This window comes from Bos taurus, chromosome 5 (genome assembly GCF_002263795.3).
Source record: "Bos taurus isolate L1 Dominette 01449 registration number 42190680 breed Hereford chromosome 5, ARS-UCD2.0, whole genome shotgun sequence".
NCBI classification, from domain to species: Eukaryota; Metazoa; Chordata; class Mammalia; order Artiodactyla; family Bovidae; genus Bos; species Bos taurus.
The window spans coordinates 108,682,716-108,702,870 of record NC_037332.1 but is presented as its reverse complement, the minus strand read 5'-3'; the positions used below and the strand labels follow the sequence as shown (position 1 = coordinate 108,702,870).

The 20,155-nt window shown below is 55.1% G+C and overlaps 1 protein-coding gene across 15 annotated transcripts in view; it reads right to left on the bottom strand.

Moving 5' to 3' along the window:
* The window catches only part of CACNA1C (calcium voltage-gated channel subunit alpha1 C), a 459,127-nt gene that overhangs the window by 91,175 nt on the left and 347,797 nt on the right, over positions 1-20,155 (bottom strand). For 9 of the 15 annotated variants that reach the window (XM_024992764.2, XM_024992749.2, XM_024992746.2 and 6 more), the window contains exons 8-9: positions 18,899-19,002; positions 12,385-12,557 (exon numbers count right to left, since the gene is read on the bottom strand). In XM_024992764.2, the coding sequence (XP_024848532.1) occupies positions 12,385-12,557; positions 18,899-19,002 (277 nt within the window). Of the gene's footprint in view, positions 1-12,384; positions 12,558-18,898; positions 19,003-19,259; positions 19,364-20,155 lie in introns of all 15 variants that reach the window. The other 6 variants (XM_024992752.2, XM_024992747.2, XM_024992758.2 and 3 more) reach the window with 1 other exon arrangement.

Sequence of the window (20,155 nt, the reverse complement as noted above, 5' to 3'; positions counted from 1 at the left end):
AGAAGCTTTGGCCACCTGATGCGAAGAACTGACTCATTGGAAAAGACTCTGATGCTGGGAAAGATTGAAGGCAGGAAGAGAAGGGGATGACAGAGGATGAGATGGTTAGATGGCATCACCGACTCGATGGACATGAGTTTGAGCAAGCTCCAGGAGTTGGTGATGAACAGGGAGGCCTGGCATGCTGCAGTCCACGGGGTCACAAAGGGTCAGATATGACTGAGCGACTGAACTGAACTGAACAAGGGCAAGGGAGTAAGGGACTTCCCAGGTGATAGTTAGTGGTAACGAACCTGCCTCCAATGTAGGAAATGTAAGAGACGGGGGTTTGATCCCTGGGTTGGGGAGATCCCTTGGAGGAAGGCGTGGCAACCCACTCCAGTATTCTTGTCTGGAGAATCCCATGGACAGAGGAGTCTGGTGGGCTACAGTCCATTGGGTCACACAGAGTTGGACACGACTGAAGTGACTCAGCAAGTACGCATGGACTCTTTTTTCAGGTCCTAATGGTACTGGTTGTGCGATTACAGCAGGCATTTGGTGGCTTTGGGGGTTTCAGGGCTGCTCCCCTGGGCTGGTGTCTTGGGGTTTGTCCTTCAGCTGCTCCTCTGCCCAGGGCCCGGGAGGCTGACCTTTGCAGACAGCCAGAAGGACAGTGCCAGCAGAGCCTGTTTGGGGCTGTCACCCCTGGTGCCTGCATCTTTGTGAGCCCCCTCTTAAACTGCCCGGTTGTCGAATCTGTTTGTTGTCAGGACCTGACCCACATGCCTCTGGGCGTGGGCCAGGTGAGCGGTATGAACCCTCCGATGGGGAGAGATTTGCTCTCCAGGTGAGAGTGCGTGGAGCAGGGGACACTGGCCTGAGTCCAGGGCCTTCCTGGCTCTGTCAGGCAGCATCCAGGGCAGCTGCACTCCAGTGACCCTGCAGGCTGACCTCCTGGGAGGCACCAGGGAGCCAGGACATCACTGGGGACATGGCTTGAGCCCCAGGCAGGACGGGACAGACATCCTGGGTGGGGTTACTGCCCCAGGACCCTCTTGGGGTGGGGGGAACCACGTCACATTTCATTTGGTTTCCTTTTCTCCTGCAGGAAAAGTAACTCGAGAGTTATCCCTCACTTCTTCTCTGCAGCTGGGGAGGTCCAGCCTATGGCCACTCATGGTCAGAGGCTGTGGGGTATAGGAGCCTCCTCCCAGTCTCTGCCCAGCTCAGGCTCCTGGGAACCTCCCTGGCATTGCACTGTGGGTCTAGGAATCAGCAGCGCTACCCTAGCCTTGGCCAGGCCACGGGACCATTCCAACTAGGTTACATGATAATCTGCGGCTCATGGTCTTCGTCTCTTACAAGAATAAATTGATCAGAGGCTGAGCTGACAGTCTCTTCCAAGGCAAAGAAAGAGTCGGGGCAGGAGAGGAAAAGCAGATTGCAGACAAAAGAGCTAAGAGTTGGGGAGAGAGAAGGTAAGCGGTGCCAGCTGTGGGGCCCGTCTGGATGGAAGGTCACGCCGCCCCCAGAGCCTCCTCTGCAGTGTCCTGAGTGCCCGGGCCCCACAGGCCTGCCTCCCCAGAAGCAGTTAAGACCTGGCTGATTCTAAGCCATCAGAAAGTAAATACAAAACAGGATCAAATATTAAGAAGCCAAACAAAGTGGCCTTATTAAAAAGGCACAGTGTAAGCACGACATGCTGTCGCAATAATTATTATTACCGCCATAAACCAGAGGAGGCCAAAACGCCCGCCCTTGGTCTGCAGCCGCCATCCGGAGGAGAAAACCAGGTCGCTGGGCCCCCAGCAGGCCATAAACACCCGGTGTTCCCAAGCAGAAAATCTCTCCCCACGGTCACGGCGCCACTGCGGTGGCCCCCTCAGTTAGGACGGGCCGGGGGGACCATGCAGCTAGAGGGCTGCACTTGGGCACCCACTTCTCTTCCCACCAGGCCCCACCGTCCTGAGGGGTGAAGGGGCTGAGTTGGGCATCCTCAGGCCCTGGGGATGCTGGGCAAACAAGAGGGGCTGGACCCCCCTGCCCGGCCCCCGAGGGACACAGCTCACTGCCACCCTCGGGGGTGAGAGAGGTGGTGATGGGGACCCTTCTGTGCAGGATTCCTCTGGAAATTGGCTGTTTTAGGCACAAAACTGCTTTTAGGTTGGAGATGATGTTCTAGATTCCAAGGCCAGGCTCAGCAGAGGGTCACCCGTGTGGAGTGACATGTGAGGGACAGAGAATGGCTGTGTCCCCCGAGTCCCTCTTCAGCCCAGCCCCAGCCCAGCCAGATGGTGTCCACCATGTCATCCTTCCGTTTTAGGGCCTTGGATTCTCTTGGGACAGATGATAGTAAGGCAAGGATCATAACAGCTCTACAGCAGGGTCATGATAACAGCTCAGTCTTCCATCACCTGCTACCCGCCGGCGGCTCACCAGACCTAACTCAAGCCTCAGAACAACTCGATGAGAGAGTATATCGCCCCATTACATGCTCCCATTTCATAGATCAGGAAACTGAGGCTGAGAGAATGAAGCGGCTTATCCAAAGTGAGCAGCAGCTCATGAGATCCGGGATTTGAACCCCAGCCTGTGTCAAGCCAAGTCTACCTTCATCTACATCAGACAAGTTCTTCCCGATCAGGAGAGAAGAGGAGGCCTGTGGATGTGCTAGGGTCACTGGGAGAAGGAGAAGGTGGGCAGAGAGTATGCGTGGGAGGTCCCGGGAGAAGTCAGGTACTGTGCAACCCTGCCCAGGGTGCCGCTGGGTTGGAGCCTGGGTCCTGGAGTCACTGGCTTGAGTTTGGACCCTGGTTCTGCCCTTTGGGGGCTTCCCTTGTAACTCAGCTGGTAAAGAATCAGCCTGGAATGCGGGAGACCTGAGTTCGATCCCTGGGTTGGGAAGATCCCCTGGAGAAGGGAAAGGCTACCCACTCCAGTATTCTGGCCTGGAGAATTCCATGGACTATACAGTCCACGGGGTCACAAAGAGTCAGACATGGCTGAGCAACTTTGACTCACTCACTTTGCACTTTGGATCTCTGAGACCTGAGGTCTGTTACAACCCTCTTCTGGGGCTTGGTTTCCCTACCAAGGCCTACATGTGTTGCAGGGCTAGAAGGGCAGAGCAGCCCTTCCTTTGACCGTGGAGATCAGTGAGGTACAGAAAGGGCCAGTGACTCGCCCAAGGTCAAACAGCTAATTAGAGCTGGAGGTCTGGTCCCTTTTCCACCAGCCAGCACTGCCTCCTTTTCTTGCCTGCCCTTTACTCACATCACAGAGGGGCCAAAAGCCCACCTCGGTCATCCTGGCCAAGCCCAGGCTCGCCCTACTCCCTCCTGAAGGCCCAGGCCTCACACTTGTGCCCTGTGTGTGCTGTCCACGGGGGCCTGCAGAGCTCAGGGTGTGCTTTCTCTCTCTCTTTCTTCTTGGTCTCCATCTTCTTCCCTATTTTCTGCTGCTCGTGATAACTTTGGCCTGAGTCAGATTCCCCAGGGAGGCTCTACGGGGGCCCAGCAAACTCCCGAAGGCCATGGGCACCCACAATGGGGCTGTCCTGACGAGAGCATGGCTTCTTCATGAGGCTTCAGCCTTGCCTCCCCCTCAGCAGGAGAGCAGATTTCAGCCTCAAACTGCAGGCGTTTATGGGAAGTGAGTCACTTTAGCTCCCAAACCTGTGGTGCCTCAAGCCCCATAACTCCCTGAATGAATCTGCGTGCAGCGGTCAGCACATCCATCAGCCACCTCCTCCCCCGCCATGTCCTCCACTTTAATTGATCATGCGGCTCTCCCTGCTGGTGCTTGTCAGGTTCTTCTGCATCCTGGTTCTCCTGATGCTTTAATCATCCACATCTTTCTCAGCAAGACTGCTCCAGAACCTGTTCCGGAATGCGCTCTAGACTGGAGGCCTTGCTCCCCTCTTGCATTGGTCAGGCCTCATCAGGACCACATCCATGGGGGCGGCCAGAAGTCAAGTTCAGGGACAGGGAAGGGCTGAGCCCACATTCTGTGCAGACCCTCGGATGGTTTAGTGTAGATGAGGTGGTCAGGGGACATAGTCTCTGTCTCTAAACTTGCGACATCCATTTCTGGGGCTGCCCGAAATGATCCTCTTGGGAAAATGATCTGAACCTCAGTTTTTTCATCTAAAAAAAAAAACAACTGAGACAATATAGGACTTTCCTGGTGGCTCGGTGGTAAAGAATCTGCCTGCCAATGCAGGAGACAAGGGTTTGAGCCCCGGTTTGGGAAGACCCCACACACCAAGGAGCAACTAAGCCCGTGCAGCACAACTATTGAGCCCGTGTGTCACAACTGCTGAAGCCCATGTGCCCTAGAGCCCATGCTTTGCAACAAGGGAAGCCTCTGCAGTGAGAAGCTGGTGCACTGCAGTGAAGAGCAGCCCTTACTTGCTGCAACCAGAGAAAAGCCCACAGAGCAATGAAGAGGCAGCACAAGCAAAAATCAATCAATCAAATCTAAAAAAAAAAAAAAAAGAGAGACCATAATACGGATCTTGGAGGGTTAAGTGAGGATTAACGGTAACACGGGTTAGAGTAATACTTTTCTGTGTGCGCATATTGCCCAGACACCAGATGGACTTATTGGGGATGAAAAAGCAAAAATGCAGGCCCAAGAGAAGAACCTCAGGACCAGCTGCTGTGATCTGAACCGTCACCTGGAGTCTGAGTGCTGGTTGGTGATGGTGGACGTGTTCTCAGCCGCTCCACTAGGAGGGCTCAGACACCACGTTCCCTTTGGGGCCCTGGTTGTCAAGGTGGTCAGACCTTCATGAATATTCATGATGTCCCTACTGTGCGAGAACAGTCACCTACTCTGACAGGGTCTCTGCCCTGGAAATGCTTAACAGCTTGTGAGAAGACACTTTGTAAAAACCTTGAACTGTTATTACACGCATGAAAAAAAAAAAAAAAGATTCAAGCAGGACTCGAGAAAAGAGCTTTGCTCTTCTCCTTTGGTGCCCCCTTAATTCTCCTTTTTAACCTTCAACTGCAGTGTCTGCCAGAGACTGGGTTCTATTCTCCCAACCTGCTCTCTGCCATGCCAGAGAGGCCATGAGCACACCTGACTGTCTGGTGGTCCACTGAGCCCTACTCTGGACACTTCTCTTGGGTCAGGACGACATCACACAGGCCGTAGACCCTTCGGGATGGCCCTGCTACAGAGAGAGGTCTGCAGCTCATTCCGAAAGAATTTCTGCTTCTATGAAGCAGGGAGACTAGTAGCAGAGTGATATGGGGCCTCGGTTCCAGTTTGCTTTTAAATAGATTTGGGGCTAAACATATTTTTTAATAGGCAACAATTGAGTTAGTCTAATGAGAAATGTCATCCCCTACCGCTGCCAGAGAAGCAAGCCGCTTCCATTAGAAGTAATGCTTCCTGGACAGATTAAGGCATGGAAAATCATCTTGGGTCGTCAACAATTCCCTCCAGTTTCACTGATCTGATTAGACTTAGCAACGGAAAGAGGAATTTACAAATTAGAAGCCGTTCTCTATTTATTACCAAAATGGCTGCTTTCCACTCCACCCAGGAGACGCAGCTGAGATCTCATTAAGTCTCTGCTTGTGATAACATTTAGTCCATAAATCTCCATCTCTACCAGTGAATGAAATGAGCGTTATGCCCAAGACCACACGATGGATGAAATCAAACCTCTGCCCCTTGGAAGGGAGTTGACCTTTTCAAGCCTTAAATGTATTCAGCTTTCTGGTCCTAAAGAAACAGCTGGGAACTTACTCTGGGTCCTCTCTTAACCCTTTCTCAACTGCCTGTGTAGACAGCTAGCTGGCCTCACTGAGAGAGAAATAAAATAAAGATATTTCTGGCACTTCTCCGAATGTATTTGAAGAAGAAAGGGGAGAAGTGGTTGGTACATGAAGAAAAACATCGAGGAGTAGTCTGTCCTCTTGCAGAAGTCAGAGAGAAGGATTGACAGACAAGAAACGGAAGATGACAAATTAATTGGTGTGTCTGATTCATTCTGTGGCCTCTGCGGGGCCAGATATCCGGTCCTGCCTGATTTTAGCCCGACACAGTGACAAGGCAGGTCCAGGTCACCTGTTCCCAATGGTGGACTTTCACAGATTTCCAGGCCTCCCACCCCTTTTCCATATTCACTGTTGGTTGATCCGCCAGGCTCTGTGAGAATTCTGGGGATGTGAACCTCCCCTCTCACTCCAGTTGCACAGCCCAGCAGGGGGGAAGATGGATTAAACAGGTACCAAAGGTCGTATACCTGGTGTCACCAGGCAGGCATGGAGCAGGCATCTGGGGTCAAAAAGGTGGGAGTAAGGAGAGGAGGGGGAAGGGTGGAAGGGGAGGGGCGCCCGAGGAGGGCTTAGAGTGGGGTGGTTCCTAAGGAAGTTGGTGGAGCTGGGCTCTCTAGGTGAGGGGAGACAGAGGATACCAGGCACCAGGAAGGTCTTTGGAAGAATCAGCTTGCTTCCAGGGTTCAGGGGACTCCTACGGGAGACCCAGAGCAAGTTTCAGGAGTCTGAAATCAACTGAAGTCCTCTGGGGTCTGATGGACTGGAGGTTTGTCTAAACTCCCAGGGCTAAAGCTGACATGTGTCAGCTTCAGACCACAGAAACCACACCCGATCCTGGAATGGGTCTTTGCAGCTGTCTGATCTGACTCCTCCCTTTTATAGACAAGGAAACCGAGAAGGGCAAACTGTCCGTCGGCCACTGGGCAGGGACTGGGAGTCTGGTGACCTGTGGTTCTCAACTCCTGTTCAGTCTACAACATGATACACCGCCGCAACTGTGCAGACCGTAAGCTCCAGCCTCCAGTCAGGTGAGAACTGGCTGTGTGCACATTTCTGGTCTAATCGAGGGACGACTTAATAAATGGGTAGAATCCATCCAGTAAGGGATTAGTGGAAGCTACAACAAATGGAAATGATTTTATACCACCTAAGAGGCTCAAGAAGAAGCTCTACAAGTCTAACTGAAGCCTGGTGCCCTCTTGGTGAAAACCTCGGATACCCCGCCTGATGTCAGTGACTGACCAGATCAGCTGCCCAATCACTGCAGAGCGGTGGAGGGAGCCAAGGGCAAGAGGGCCAGGACCCTCGCTGCTGGCCACACCAAGAAGATGTGCCCCTGCTCTCAGGTGGAAGCCCGATCTTTCTGTGTCTGCTGGGGCACAGCAAGCGACCCACCAAGCTTCTCGTCGTAGCTGGAGCAAGTGTTGAATATCAGCAAATACAATAAACTGTAATTCTGAGTGTTCCCGTTGAGAAAGGGTCCTCCGCTTCTTTTTGCCTATGTATATGGTGTGGGGACGTGTGCGTATCCATGTGCCTGATGTGTGTGTGTGTGTGTGTACATGCTGTTATTTTCAGAGAATTTTGTTGACACAGTGACTGACCTGATGCTGGATATCATTATCCTATCTCATGACTCACTGACATGAGACGTAAGAGTTGACTGGCTGATTTGAAGCTTGGAATTCAGAAGGTAAACAAAGGCTTTCCCCCTTAAAACTGGCCTGTCAAGCATATAATTAGGGCTTTTCACCTCATCAGCCAGCTGTTGAGAGCAGATCTATTATCTCATCCCCGAGTAGAGGCACAGACAAGTTTCGGGGCAGCTGGAATCATTGCTTACCAGTTTCTGGCCTGCGTTTTTGTTTTTCTCTTGACCTCTAACCTCTGGGGGTTTGTGTGCCCGCACCAGGCACATTCTGAAGCCCCCTGAGCACGACTTTGGGTCTGTGTGTCAAAACCAACATTATGCTTAGCAAGTCAGTTTTAGAATATGAATTTAGTGACCATCAATGGCTCCTGTGACTAGATATTTAAAAATATCTTAATATCCTTATTTTTTGTTAAAAACCCCTAACACTGAAGAACCTTATGAACACTGAAATGTATATCTTTTGAGAGGATAAACCTCTCATCAAAGCTCTGTCCAGTGAAAGTCCCCTGCAGACCTCTTTGCTGGGAGTGAGTTCAGTCAGTCGGATGAACTCACATGAATCACATCTAAATTACAAAGGATGTATACTTTTATGAATCTCAGTAAGCGGCTTTCTTTCTTGTCCTGCTACCACCTGGGATATCGTTGGAAACAGGACAGTCTACTGTCCCCCGCCTCCCTTGATGACCTTCACGGAACACTGTCCTCTTGGGGCCACACTCTGAAAACAGTGTGCTCTCCAAGTACACCCGACGGGGCCCCCAGGGGCCCCTCCACCGTTCCCACACTGGGCCCGACAGCAGAGCAGCCAGACTGCTCCCTGGTGCATGGGCTGCCCTTGGAGAAACCCCTGCCATGTCCTTGTTCTGACCAGATTCCTGAGTGTGGTTCTGCACATGAATGACATGGGCCCCCAGGACCCACCCAGGGCAGTCGTTCCCAGCAGCCTGGAAGGATCCATGAAACAGCCTCACAGCGCGGCCCAGGGATTGGATGCTGGTCCTCACTGCGGGGCTCAGTTTGTGCCTGACGCCTTGTCTCACCAGCCGGGTGAGCTGTTCCCCCACAGCCCTAAGGCGTCTACTCTCCCCCCAGGGTGTAGGCTTAGGACGGCCTCTAACACAGTCACTTAGGGGCCAGAGTAAGAAGGGAGTCAAGGAGAAAAACCTTCGCTAGTGTCCCTCTGGCCGTCTGACCAGAACTCTGTCTCGGCATTCCAGGTGTGTGGCAGCCGTGAGGACGAGTGCATCCAAGGAACACACCATTTGTATCCATCGAAATGTAAGAAAAGCTCAAATAATGATGCCCGTGCCTTGGACACGTGTACAGTGTGGGCCAGTGATGTTCAGATCCCTGCTTTCGAGCCCCACCGGGCCCTTCTGAGGGCAGCCTCTGCTCTTGGAAGCCCTCCAATCTCTGTGTTTCAACAATACACGATCCAGACTTGGCAGGGCGGGTGGAAGCCACGCGGCTCTGCTGCTGCGCGGGGACTGCAGAGGGGCTCCTGGGAGCAGAGCTGAATACACGGAATACATATTTAATCTGCTTGTCTGTGTGGAAACTCGGTCGTTCGGTTCCACGGTCTGTCTGTCTTTTCCACGCTCATCGCACAAATGTCTGTCTTCGACGGCTGGGGCTGCATTTAAATGGTCTGAACAGTGTGAAAGAGAGATTCCCACATGCACAAATAATTAATCCACGCATTTTTGATCTTGAGGAGGAGAAAGAAAGAAGAGAAGGATTCCTGTTCCATGAGGGCTGTGTCCCCAGGGCCTAAAGCAGCATGCGGTGCTGCTGCTGCTGCTGCTGCTGCTAAGTCGCTTCAGTAGCGTCCAAATCTGTGTGACCCCATAGATGGCAGCCCACCAGGCTCCCCCGTCCCTGGGATTCTCCAGGCAAGAACACTGGAGTGGGTTGCCATTTCCTTCTCCAATGCATGAAAGTGAAAAGTGAAAGTGAAGTCGCTCAGTCGTGTCTGACTCTTTGTGACCCCATGGACTGCAGCCTACCAGGGTCCTCCACTGATGGGATTTTCCAGGCAAGAGTACTGGAGTGGGGTGCCATTGCCTTCTCCAGCGTGTGGCACAAAGCGGACATTTAATCGGGAGATGGATGGAGGGAGGATGAATGAACTCAGAATATTGTAACGTATTTTTTATATAATTTACTGGCCACCTTATCGACTCTGATTACTTAGAGAAACACCTCAAACAATGCACTTTCTCTCTGTTCCCTTCCCTAACCCTGCTCTTTCTATGACTTTGGTGGTGTCTGTAGCTTTTCCTCCACAAACCTATACCTGGGCTCCTTGTGGGTGTGCTCAGCTACCAAAGGTGACGTGTCTCTGAGCAGTCTCCTGGCTGGGGTCATGGCTGTATCACCATTGCCGGATACCTGGCATCTCTTAAGTGCCACTGGGGTTCCTGGCTGGGGCGAAGGCAGAAGTGGCCAAAGCCATTGGTCAAGAGTGACAATACCTTTTACCCGTTTTCTGAAAAGACTACTTAGTCTTTGAGCTGAAGAGAACTGGCAGATACGCTGTACTGTAATCTTGGAGCAATTTCAAAGGCAAATTTCAGCTACTTTGATGGAAACATATAGCAGCGTCTCTTCCCTTATATTTGCTTCAAAGGGCAAACTACGAAGTTCTGAAGATCAGAATATAGTTTCTGGGCATGGGCCTGCCTTTTCTTCAAATCCATTAGGTGGCCAGTTCCTTAACAACCCAGTCTTGTCCACTCTGCTCTTGATCGGACTTTCCTGAAGCCCGCACCTCTGGGTGAACCTTCTGGCTCCACCCCCAAGCATCTCACATTCAGTTCCTCACATGTTCCTATTTCAGCCTTTGTCTTGCTTTTTAAGACGCTCATTCCCTGGCGCCCCAACCCCTGGACTGCCCCACAGCCATCTCCACAATGGAAGCAAGCAGGCCCTGTACTGTCCTCCTCCTGGGGCAAGGCTGAAGACAGAAGCAGGCCCAGGCCCCGAGGAAAGAGCCTGGGGGAGGGCAGCAGCTTCCAGGCTGAGCTCATCTGTATTTGGGCTCAAGAGCGTCCTGAGAGAGACTCTGTCCACAAGGGTGGGCGGTTCATCGTGTGCTCCCCAAAGCTTGGTCAGAAATGGGGGTGGGGGGCTTGTGCACTCAATCTGCTCCAGCAGCAGAGCCTCCCCCATCTGGGCAGGTCAGGGGGCAGCATACCCGTCCTTGGAGGAGAGGGGATCACCGCGTCTCTGTGGACAGCCACACAGTGCTGGGTGGGCCACGGAGGGCCATGTTCATGTCCCTATGAACATGCAAGAAACCTGTTCCTGCCATCCGTCGAGAACCGAGCACTGCCCTGACCAGGGAGCAGACTGGGGTCCAGAGCTGACTCCTGTGCTTGGCGGCAGGGGTGCCCTCAGCTCCCAGGCCAGCTCACTCATTCACGCATTGCTCGGCACCACGGACCACCCCTTTGTCCACGATCCATCAGCAAGACTCTGCCAGGCCTCTTCCCAGGAAGACCCTTGGCCGCGTCGCTGCTCCCTGTTCCAATCCATCCCAGGCCTTGTCTTCCAGCCTGCTGAACTCCTAGCAGAGCGTGAAGCCCACTTGGGTTGCTGAATCATGTTGTTACCAGCCCCTGGTAGGGCACATTCTAATTCTGTGTGTGTCCCTTGAGCAGAGTCACCAGAAAGGGCATTGTTGGAGGATGTGTTCCACCTGCGTCTGAGGTGAGGGAAGGCGGGCTGCTCTGTGCTCACAGCCATGTCCTCTGCCCTCTCCCTCCACCCACGCCTCCTCCCGGATTGCCACCGAGAGCTCAGGCACCAACGAGCAGGAACAGCTGGAAACCAGCCGGGAAGAGTGATCACAACCAGCACAATGCACGCCCATGCACATGGCCAGGGTATCCGCACACCGTGTCAGGATACACGTGCACCCACGTGCCTTCCTGGCCTCTGTAAGGATGCCGTGACGGACACCCTGCCTCCCCATTGGTCCCCAGAGCCCAGAGGGTCTCCCTTCTCCCTCTCGGCCCTCAAGCCCCTTTGGCTCCCTGCCCTTACCTGCCTGACCCACGCAGCAAGCTGTTTAACCTTATGGATTCCTTGGCCAGAAACGACCTTATTCAAATGTGTGAAACATGAGGGAAGGACACCCACAGGAGGATAGCATGGTCAGGGTCAGAGGAGACATAGGGCAGTTAGGGCCACGTTCACCCCACAGCCCAGGTACTGGGGGCTGAACAGAGGGCAGAGCCCCACCCTGGAGCCACCAGATCTGAGGAGGCGTCAGGAGCCTGCATTTCCAGCAAGGCCCCCTGCAGTGATGCTGGTGCTGCCGGTCCAGGGCCCACATTTCAGAAGCACCGGGCGTGTCCCAGGAGCCTGAATTTCCGCGATTCATTATCTCCTCAACACTTGCAAGTCAATACCATCCATCACTCTCATTACCATCCCAGCAAAAGCCTGGCCAACAAGCTGCCATGGGAAACCCCAGAGAGAGGGACTGGGCTCCATTTCTAAAACCTGATGCTGTTCTGCCAAAGCCCTCGGGGTTTCCTCAACCTTCCTGTTTAGCACCTCCCTGGAGCTTTGAATCAAACTTCCTCTAGAGAAACCTTTGGCTCTTTTCCCTGAGAGCACAGCGGTGCTTGGAAAGGGACAGGGGCGCACTTTCCATGTGGTGGAGGTGGAGACGGTCCCTTTTGAATAAGCCCAGAGCAGGACGCCCGCCCCTCCGCCCAGGGAGCCGGGCTGGGAGGAGGACGTTGGATTGAAAACAAAGAACCCCACCGAGCAAAGTGTCTCCGGACCAGAGGCTCCAGCAGGACTGGGAGGCTCTGCTGCACGCGTGGGACTGACTTCTGAGAGCTGAGAAGGATGCACCCACAAGGCAGGGGTGGGCAGCCTCCGCTCCCCGAGCGCCCCCTCTCAAGTCCAGCCCCCAGCCCCTTGCGGGAGGCCGCTCACTGTTTCGGGGTTTCTCCTCGTCCAGGCCCTCGTCCTCATTCTCGGGGTCGATGTCCTCGGCCTGCGTGATCCAGTCCAGGTAGCCCTTCAGGTCCTCCTCCAGCTGCTGCTTCTCTCGCAGCTTCTGGAAGTCTCCCCGGGCCTTGGCCTTCTCTCGCTCTTTGGAGAACTCTCTGGTGAGAGACGCCAAGCGGGCAGGGCGGGAGAGACGGGGCAAGAGGAACAAAGGGTTAGCTGCATGGCACGGGAAGCCCACCGCCGGCCCCCACTTGCATGGACCCCCGTCCCAGGTCTGACCTGCTCTCATAAAATGGCTGGGCGGGGCATCTTCACTTGGGACATGAGCAGCGGGTGGACCAAACCCATGTCCCCTCTTTTTGGGCCGTGATTACAAGCTGTCTCTCATGACAGACGTCCCCCAATGACCTGAAAGACCTTCTGAACAGTAGCCAGAAGGGATCCCCACTACAGCCCCGGGAGACAAGGAGCTGGGTCTAGCTGAAGCATCCCCCCTGCCCCGCCCCGCCTCCACTGGCTCTGCCAACCCACGTGCTTCCTCAGGGGCTTGAGGTCGGCCCTGGTGGGGTGTTTACACTACAGAAGTCGTCAGATGTTACAAATCAGGGCTCTGCCTCTCAAAGAGCCCATGTTATACATGGGCCAGTATAGTCACTGAGGTCAGGCCCAGGAGAGCTCACCTCTCCACCCCTTCTCATTTCTAGGACATGTTCTGCCGGTTCAGCAAGCCTGGAGGGTTTCTAATCTAGAGAAAGTTCTTTCCTACATGAAGGAGACAAAATAGGGTTCCAAACACAAGAAAATGTCCTGTGGCTGCCCTTTGGGTTAAAAAAGAAATCTAATCAGAATGGGAAAATGCATAAAGTCAAGATGATATAAAAGTTAAATGGGGCATTCAGTCTCAAGCAATAATGAGTAGAAGCTAAGATTGGGTTGGGATTTGCTGGAAGAAGGGCCTATTAAAGAATTTTGGAGAGTGTCTACTTCTTTCCTGTTTTCTGTGACTCTGTCCTTATTTTCTCTCTGACTTTGAATTCACTTTCTGAGCCAGGAGGGGCTGGTGGCCAAGAAGGGGGTCGAGGAGGCTGGGTGTCACTCTCGAAGCAAGTCTGTGCCTTTTCTAAATAAATAGTGCATGCCTCAGTCTGTGGTGCTCTGGACCCCGGGGGTATGTGTGGACGCACTGGGCATTTCAGCTTCTTCCTAGAGACACGACTCCTCCTTCTCTTGGTGGCGGAGGCGCAGTTCAGGGTGGGAGGCTGCAGAGTCCACCTGAAGGGATTCTGCAGCAGCAGACACTCCACAGGCAGGCATCGTGGAAGGCAGGGCACACAGGTGAGCCAGGGGGCAGGATAACTCAGCTCCGGAGCCCCCACACCCACTGTCCAGGGTCTGCATTCACTGCCGGAGCTCAGTTTTCACTCTTTACCATGAGGGGTAGGGCCGGGATGGTCTGGGGACATTTCCGTTGAGAGACGTGGGCTCCAAGTTCTTGCCAACTGCCGCTTTGATGATGCTCTGATTGGGACGGGATGTTCTCCTTCACTCTGATTGAATCCAATTCCAGCCTGATTGAACTTGCTCTTCCTGGGCTTCCTGCCAGCTGCTGGCACCTCCCCTACCTTCCCCGGGGAAAAGGGGCCCGGCTGCCCGCTGACCACGTGGAGGGAGGCCTCAGCTCCTGCTGTTGGGGAGGGGCCTGGAGAGAGGCCCCAGCCCTCCCACCCACCACTCCTCTTAGGCTTGTGGGCTCATTGCCTGGAGTCACTTCACAGAGCGCCCCCTCCCAAGACTGCAACTCCAGGCCCCCTTGACCATCCTTCCACCCCACCCCCCACCCTTGGGAGCTCTGTTCCTTGTGCAGCAGGCTTGGGGTGTAGGGGACTGAGTAGCTACGGTCTTCCTCCTCCTGGAGCCGTGAGCTGACCCAGTCACGTATGGTGACATCTGCTCTGCAAAGTGGAAGCTTGCCATCCATACCCGAGACCTCTGGGAACCACACAGACATCCCCAGGAGATGAGGAAATAAGTTTTCCTGGGGGTGAGGTGAGCGAGGAGAAGCAGCATGGCCAGGTCCTCAAGGGGTTTAGGGCACATGGAGGGATGGGCACACGCCATAGGGGACCTGTAGGACGGAAGCACTTGTCTCTCTTCGTCTCCTTTCTGAGACGTCTCACACTCCTGGGTCAGTCATGGGGTGTCTGTTTGAAGGCAGGGGCGCGTCCTGTGCCCTCAGTGGCTGGCGGCACAGATGTGGTGGAGAGCCCACTCTGGGTATGCGATTTGCACAGCTCCCAGTGGTACATGTGGAAGGTCTGTTGGTGCCATGGCTCGGGCTCGAGGCCCCGTGATGATGGTGTAGTGGTCCTCATCACCCACGGACTCTGCGTCTGTAGACCTGTCTCCTCTCTAAGTCTTGTTAGTCATGCCATCTATGGTGAGACTGTGGTCACCGCAGATATGTGGAAAGGCAGGATCTGGGGTCATGGTCCCAACTGAGGTCAGACAAGGGGCTGCCACCTCCTGAAATCAGCTCATACTGCAAACGAGGGCCTTTTTACAGCCCATCTGATGCCATGTCTCCCGCATTTCATGCTTTTTGTTGTGATTTTTGTGATCAAATGGCCTCTAAGCACGAAGCTGCTATGCGGTCTATGACCCTATGTGCTCGAGGGCTGGGAGGTGCCTCCGGGGAATGTTCAAGCATCTGACAAGCTCCATCCAGGCCTGAGTTATAAGCTGTGGGCTGAGAGGGTGGTGTGAACGAACCAACACTATGCCTTAAACAAGGTGCCTTCATGTAGACGCACATAACAACAACTTGTGTCCTGATGACAAGGCTGTGCCCAGAGGCTCACAGGAACCTAACCCAGTATTTCCCCCGAAGAACAGAGGTCGGTGTTCACCAATTCAGTGTTGGACCAACCCTGCTGGGAGTCGTGAGCATCACCTCCGCTCCAGCTGCGAGGCAGCTTGTCCGGCACTTCTGCTTCTTCTTGACGTGGGTCTTAACTGTGGCTGGTGGTCAGGGCTGTTTCCATGTCACAATGTGCCCATTGCACCCTCAGGCCCTCTGCTTTATCTCCTGGGGGAATGAGAGCTGGGCGCCCACCCTCTAAGAGACCCCAGGCCCCTTGTCACCTGAAGACATACGTCTTTTCTGTTTGCAACAACTTAAAACCACAAAGTGACCAGAATCCACGGTCCAGTGACTTTCACTCAATTGCAACTTCTAGTGCAGTTTCCAGAATCTTGTGGTTGCGGTCACTGTTCTAATGGGCAGGAGGCAAGATTTCTGGAGGTTTTGAGACTTATGAGGATCAACAGGTAACGAACGTGGATGCATTTTGAAAAGATCCACAAGATGGATAGCTACATGGATCCATCTGGCCTCAGCAGGAATAGGTTTCCAGACAAAGGATGCCCAACCCTCCAGTGACCAAAATCTCTGACTTCCACGTTTAAAATGGAGGCTTTCCAGAGTTGCTTTCCTGCCTTCCTGAGCAGGAGACCCCAAGCGCCCTGAGCCCTTCCTTCATGACTGCAGGGAGGAATATACCAGGATGAGTCACCCTGCTGGGCTCTGAAAGGACAATACCCTTAACTGATGGACTCAGGGTCCCAGCCACCAGCTCCAAACACTTCTAAATGGCAGTGCTGCATGGGTTGAGGGGGGTGTGTTCTCCCTCAAGGGCTGTTACATTTACCAGCTGCCGGCCTCCAGCTCAGGACTGCCTGAGGGCCTCAGGGCAGGGGTTCTCCAGCTTCCTCCAGGACCCTTGGTCCTTGGTCTGGGCCCCCCATCTGCCCATAGGTGGCCTCTCCCTGCTGCATCTTGGCCATAATTTGGAGTCATGGGATTAACCAGGCTGATGGGCTTGGAAATGGTGGAGCGTAGGGGATGGGAGCAAAGATCATGGGTCCACACGTGGGGGTTAAATCCTGATCCTCCAGGCCCCACCTGTGAGATGTGGGGAAGTTTTCACATATAAAGCTCACTTTTCTTCCCTGCGGAGTGGACATGTGCTCTGCATCAGCTCTCAGGGCAGCGTGGGCAGCACGTGAGCGGATTTACCAAGGACGCCAAGCCTGAAGCCTGCCAACAAACTCCTCACAGTGGACACCGACCCAAGAAGGGGCTTTGTGGTGAGCTCCTGGACATTTCCAAGCACTCCGGGAGGCTGGCCACGGGGTAAGTGGGCATTTGGTTGTGATTTGGGGGGAGTGGTGGGGGAACTAGCACATTGCTGTCCTGACTGGTTGAGACGGGGTCACTGCCACACATGCTCAGTCAATAACAGCCTGGTTCTGGGCTTCTCCTTGGGCAGCCAATCCTCTGGATGAGCCAGGAAGGGGAGCTGCTCTCCTGCAGACACTCCGCATTCAGGCAAAGCTGGTGTCTGGGGCGCAGGAAGCTTGGGAGGTGCAGCAGTGCTGGGGGGCTGGGGTGGGGAGGGTTCCGGGGAGACTGATCGAGAGCTGAGCTCCCAGGAGGGGAGTGGATCTGGGTTCCAGAATCCCATGGGCCTGCCCACCCAGTCACTCACTCACTCAGACTCAGCTGGGCTGAGACCCATCCTTTAAGGCCAGTCTGCCTGCCCCTGGCACTGCTGCCATCTGACTCTGCTTTGACCTCTGGGGAGGAGTGCCCCTCTGGGGGCCGAGCACGACCAGGCAGACCCCTGCTCGAGGGGGCTTTGAGGTCAATGCCTCAGCCTCCACTGCAGATTTCTGGGGGGACTTCACTGCTCAGACCTGCTCCTAATCTCTGGGGGGAGGACGTGGAGCCACCTTTACCCAGGTTGAGAAGTTGGCACATCACAGGCCCAGCTCACTCAACGTTCGTCTGTGGGCAGTGACAGGGAGATGGGACAGGGCCTCGTGCAGACACTGACCAGTGAGGGGACCCCTCCAAGCCACACGGCTCCTCAGGGGCCCTTCCCTCGTCCCTGGAAGCAGAGGGCAGCATGTCTAACCTGGGATGGCCCCGCTCAGTTGTCCAGCTCCGGCAGCACCGAGCAAACAGCGAGCCCTGTAGGAAGAGCACTGCCGCGGGGACGGCGCCGCTGCTGAGCGCCTGCTGCCCGCTGAGGTGCTGACGTAAACGGCCACGCGCCGCCGTCACGGTGACCGAGGGGCTGGGGTCACGGTCCCCGCTTTGTCAGCTGGGTGAGCGACATTAAGAACCTCCTGCCTCCAGGAAGGCCAGCGCTGGAGCAGCCACATTTCTGCCCTGAGAGGTGACGAGTTTGACTTTTCCAACACTCTCCCTGACGACCCCCTATAAACAGGCCATTTTCTTGTGTTGGACACAAAATGGAAGCCCTTCCACCCTCCAGGCAGCTGACGGGGGCACCCAATGTCCTGTGCTTTGCTGTCACACTGACGGAGGGTGCTGGTCCCTCCACTGTGTGGCCAGTGTGACGGGGCCTCTGATGGCCCTCCTGCTGGGGAGGGGTGAGGTCAGGGTGGACCCTGTCCCTTCCCCACTTCCAGGGCCAACCCTGACACTCCTGTGCGGCCTTGGACTGTGGCAGGAGAGGGGGGACGTCTTTCTCCTTGGCCGACTCTCCCCGATACACACATCCCCAGAGACGGAGGAAAGGCTGTGAAGCAGCGGCCCATCCCCCAGGTGGTGCAGGAGCAGAGAGTCACGGGAGCCTTCAGGGGTGGCCTTGGCGTGGCTGGCTTGGGCTTGGAAAGAACAAAGGGAGCCGAGGAGATGTCCAGTGGGGCTGTGGGGCAGGGGTGGCTGCCCAGGGCTCCTAGGGCCCCCCCCACCTGCTGCCTCGACCGCTTTTTAACTTCATCTGTACCAAGGCTGAAACTAGGAGGGCTTCCTATTGGAGCTGGGCAGAAAAAGTTGAAGGAAAACGTGCTCGGTCTCCTCTGTCCTCCTGTAATTGGGAACTTTAAATAGCTGAGTGCTCTTCCTTTCCGAGGGGGACACAGACGGGGCAGCCCAGGCTGCGATCAGAGTCAAGGAGAAGGGGAATCTCGGTCTGTTTGGTTTATTTGCATTTTAGCTCGAACTCCTGGCCCAGTCAGCACGGGTAAAGAGGGCCTGAGTCCTCACTGCCAGTGATCCTGGACGGAGGCTGGACAGATGGCCCAGGTGCCCGTCTGCTAGGCTACTATGAGGGCCAGAGTAGACGGCCCACGAATCTTCCTCCAATTCCTCTGCCAAACCAAGGGGCCCAGATGCCCCCGAGGTCCCTGGAGAAGCGTCCTGCCCACCTGGACAGTCCAGCCTGGTATGGGCAGGACTGGCAGCAGACAGGTGGGCCCGGGTACCTCTCACTGCAGCCCAAACCAGGGGGGCTCCTCCCTGCGCCTCTGACCTCTGTCCAGCCAGGCCAAGGACATTCACTTTAAGGCTCCCGGGCTGGCCCACGTCCCAGATTCATCAGAGCCAGAAGAATACAGCCAGGAAGAGCAGAAAGAGTAAAACGAGGTAAATGGAAAAGTCGAGACCTTCTTGCTTGGTCCTGCTTACCCGCTAAGGACACCGAGAACCAAGTTAAGAACAAAGAATGAACCTATGATGATTAATGTGACAAAATAGATCCAGGGCCAGTCCCTTCCCACGGCATCATTGACCTGGAAGAACGGGGTCAGAGTTAGTGTAGCTCCGGGAGCAGCCGAGCACGGCCCGCCACTCCGGGCCCGGTGCCACTGGACGGCTCTGGGACCGGGGCCTCCAGGTCACCAGAGGCCAAGCGGCCTGCCCAGCCAGTGGTCCGCACGTGCGGCTGAAGCGAGACAGTTTCTGTTCTCCTGGGCCTGGTGACGGGTACACGGGGCCTGGGGCCTTGCTCAGCTGCGTCATGATGAGGACACAGAAACACTCAGCTTACCCGCTCAACACACCAAGAACCAGATTTAGAACGAAGAAGGATCCGAAGATGACCAGACTGACAAAATACACCCAGGGTAACTCGTAGCCCATAGCGTCCTGCATCTGGAAAGACCAAGGGTAGTGAGGAGAGAGAGAAGCAGGAGTGAGTTCACAGCAAGGAGGCAGGGAGGCCAGAAGGGAGGAGCAGAGGCCGGGAGGGAGGAGCAGAGATTGGGGGAAACCACTGTCGCCCAGCGCCACCTTGACTCTAACACCCTGTGACCTTGACCTGAGTGGGAAGGACCTTGGCGGCTCTGCCTGGGGGCGGGTGGGGATCTCGCCTGGCTGTCTCTGCCCTTTTATTTTCGGGGGAACAGAATTTCCTTCCAATATTTTCTGTTCACTCGTCTAAAAAGCTGGGTCACCTCCAAAGTGCTTTCTTCCCTAAGAGATGGTTTCTGCTCACTTGGGTTTATGTGGTCACTGCAGCCGGCACCCTGGCCTCAGCTCTTGCAGACAAGCTGGGGTGGAGGCTTTGGGGTCACATGGGGAGACGCCTTCCTCAGGAAGTGACCCAGGGGCCTGGATGGATGAGTGCTGATGACCACGCTGTGTCATTGGCTTCAGAGGCCACGGGCCGGGAGGACGGTGGTTCGGGGTTGGTGCTCAGGGAGCAGCTCTGGCAAACATGGGCCAACGGAGACCCCGTGGGAGGTCCACATCCCTGGGTTTCCAAAATCCCTCAGGGCACAGGCTTCCTGAATGACCCGCATCGGTGGTTTTGCAGGTGAGGCCCCAGGGCCAGCAGTGTCACCCTCCCTGGGGACCTGGGGACGAGTTTGGAACCTCACCCCTTGGCCCTGCACCCACACTGGGGGCGCCTGATGTCCCAGCTTCTATGAGCCCCGGGCGCAC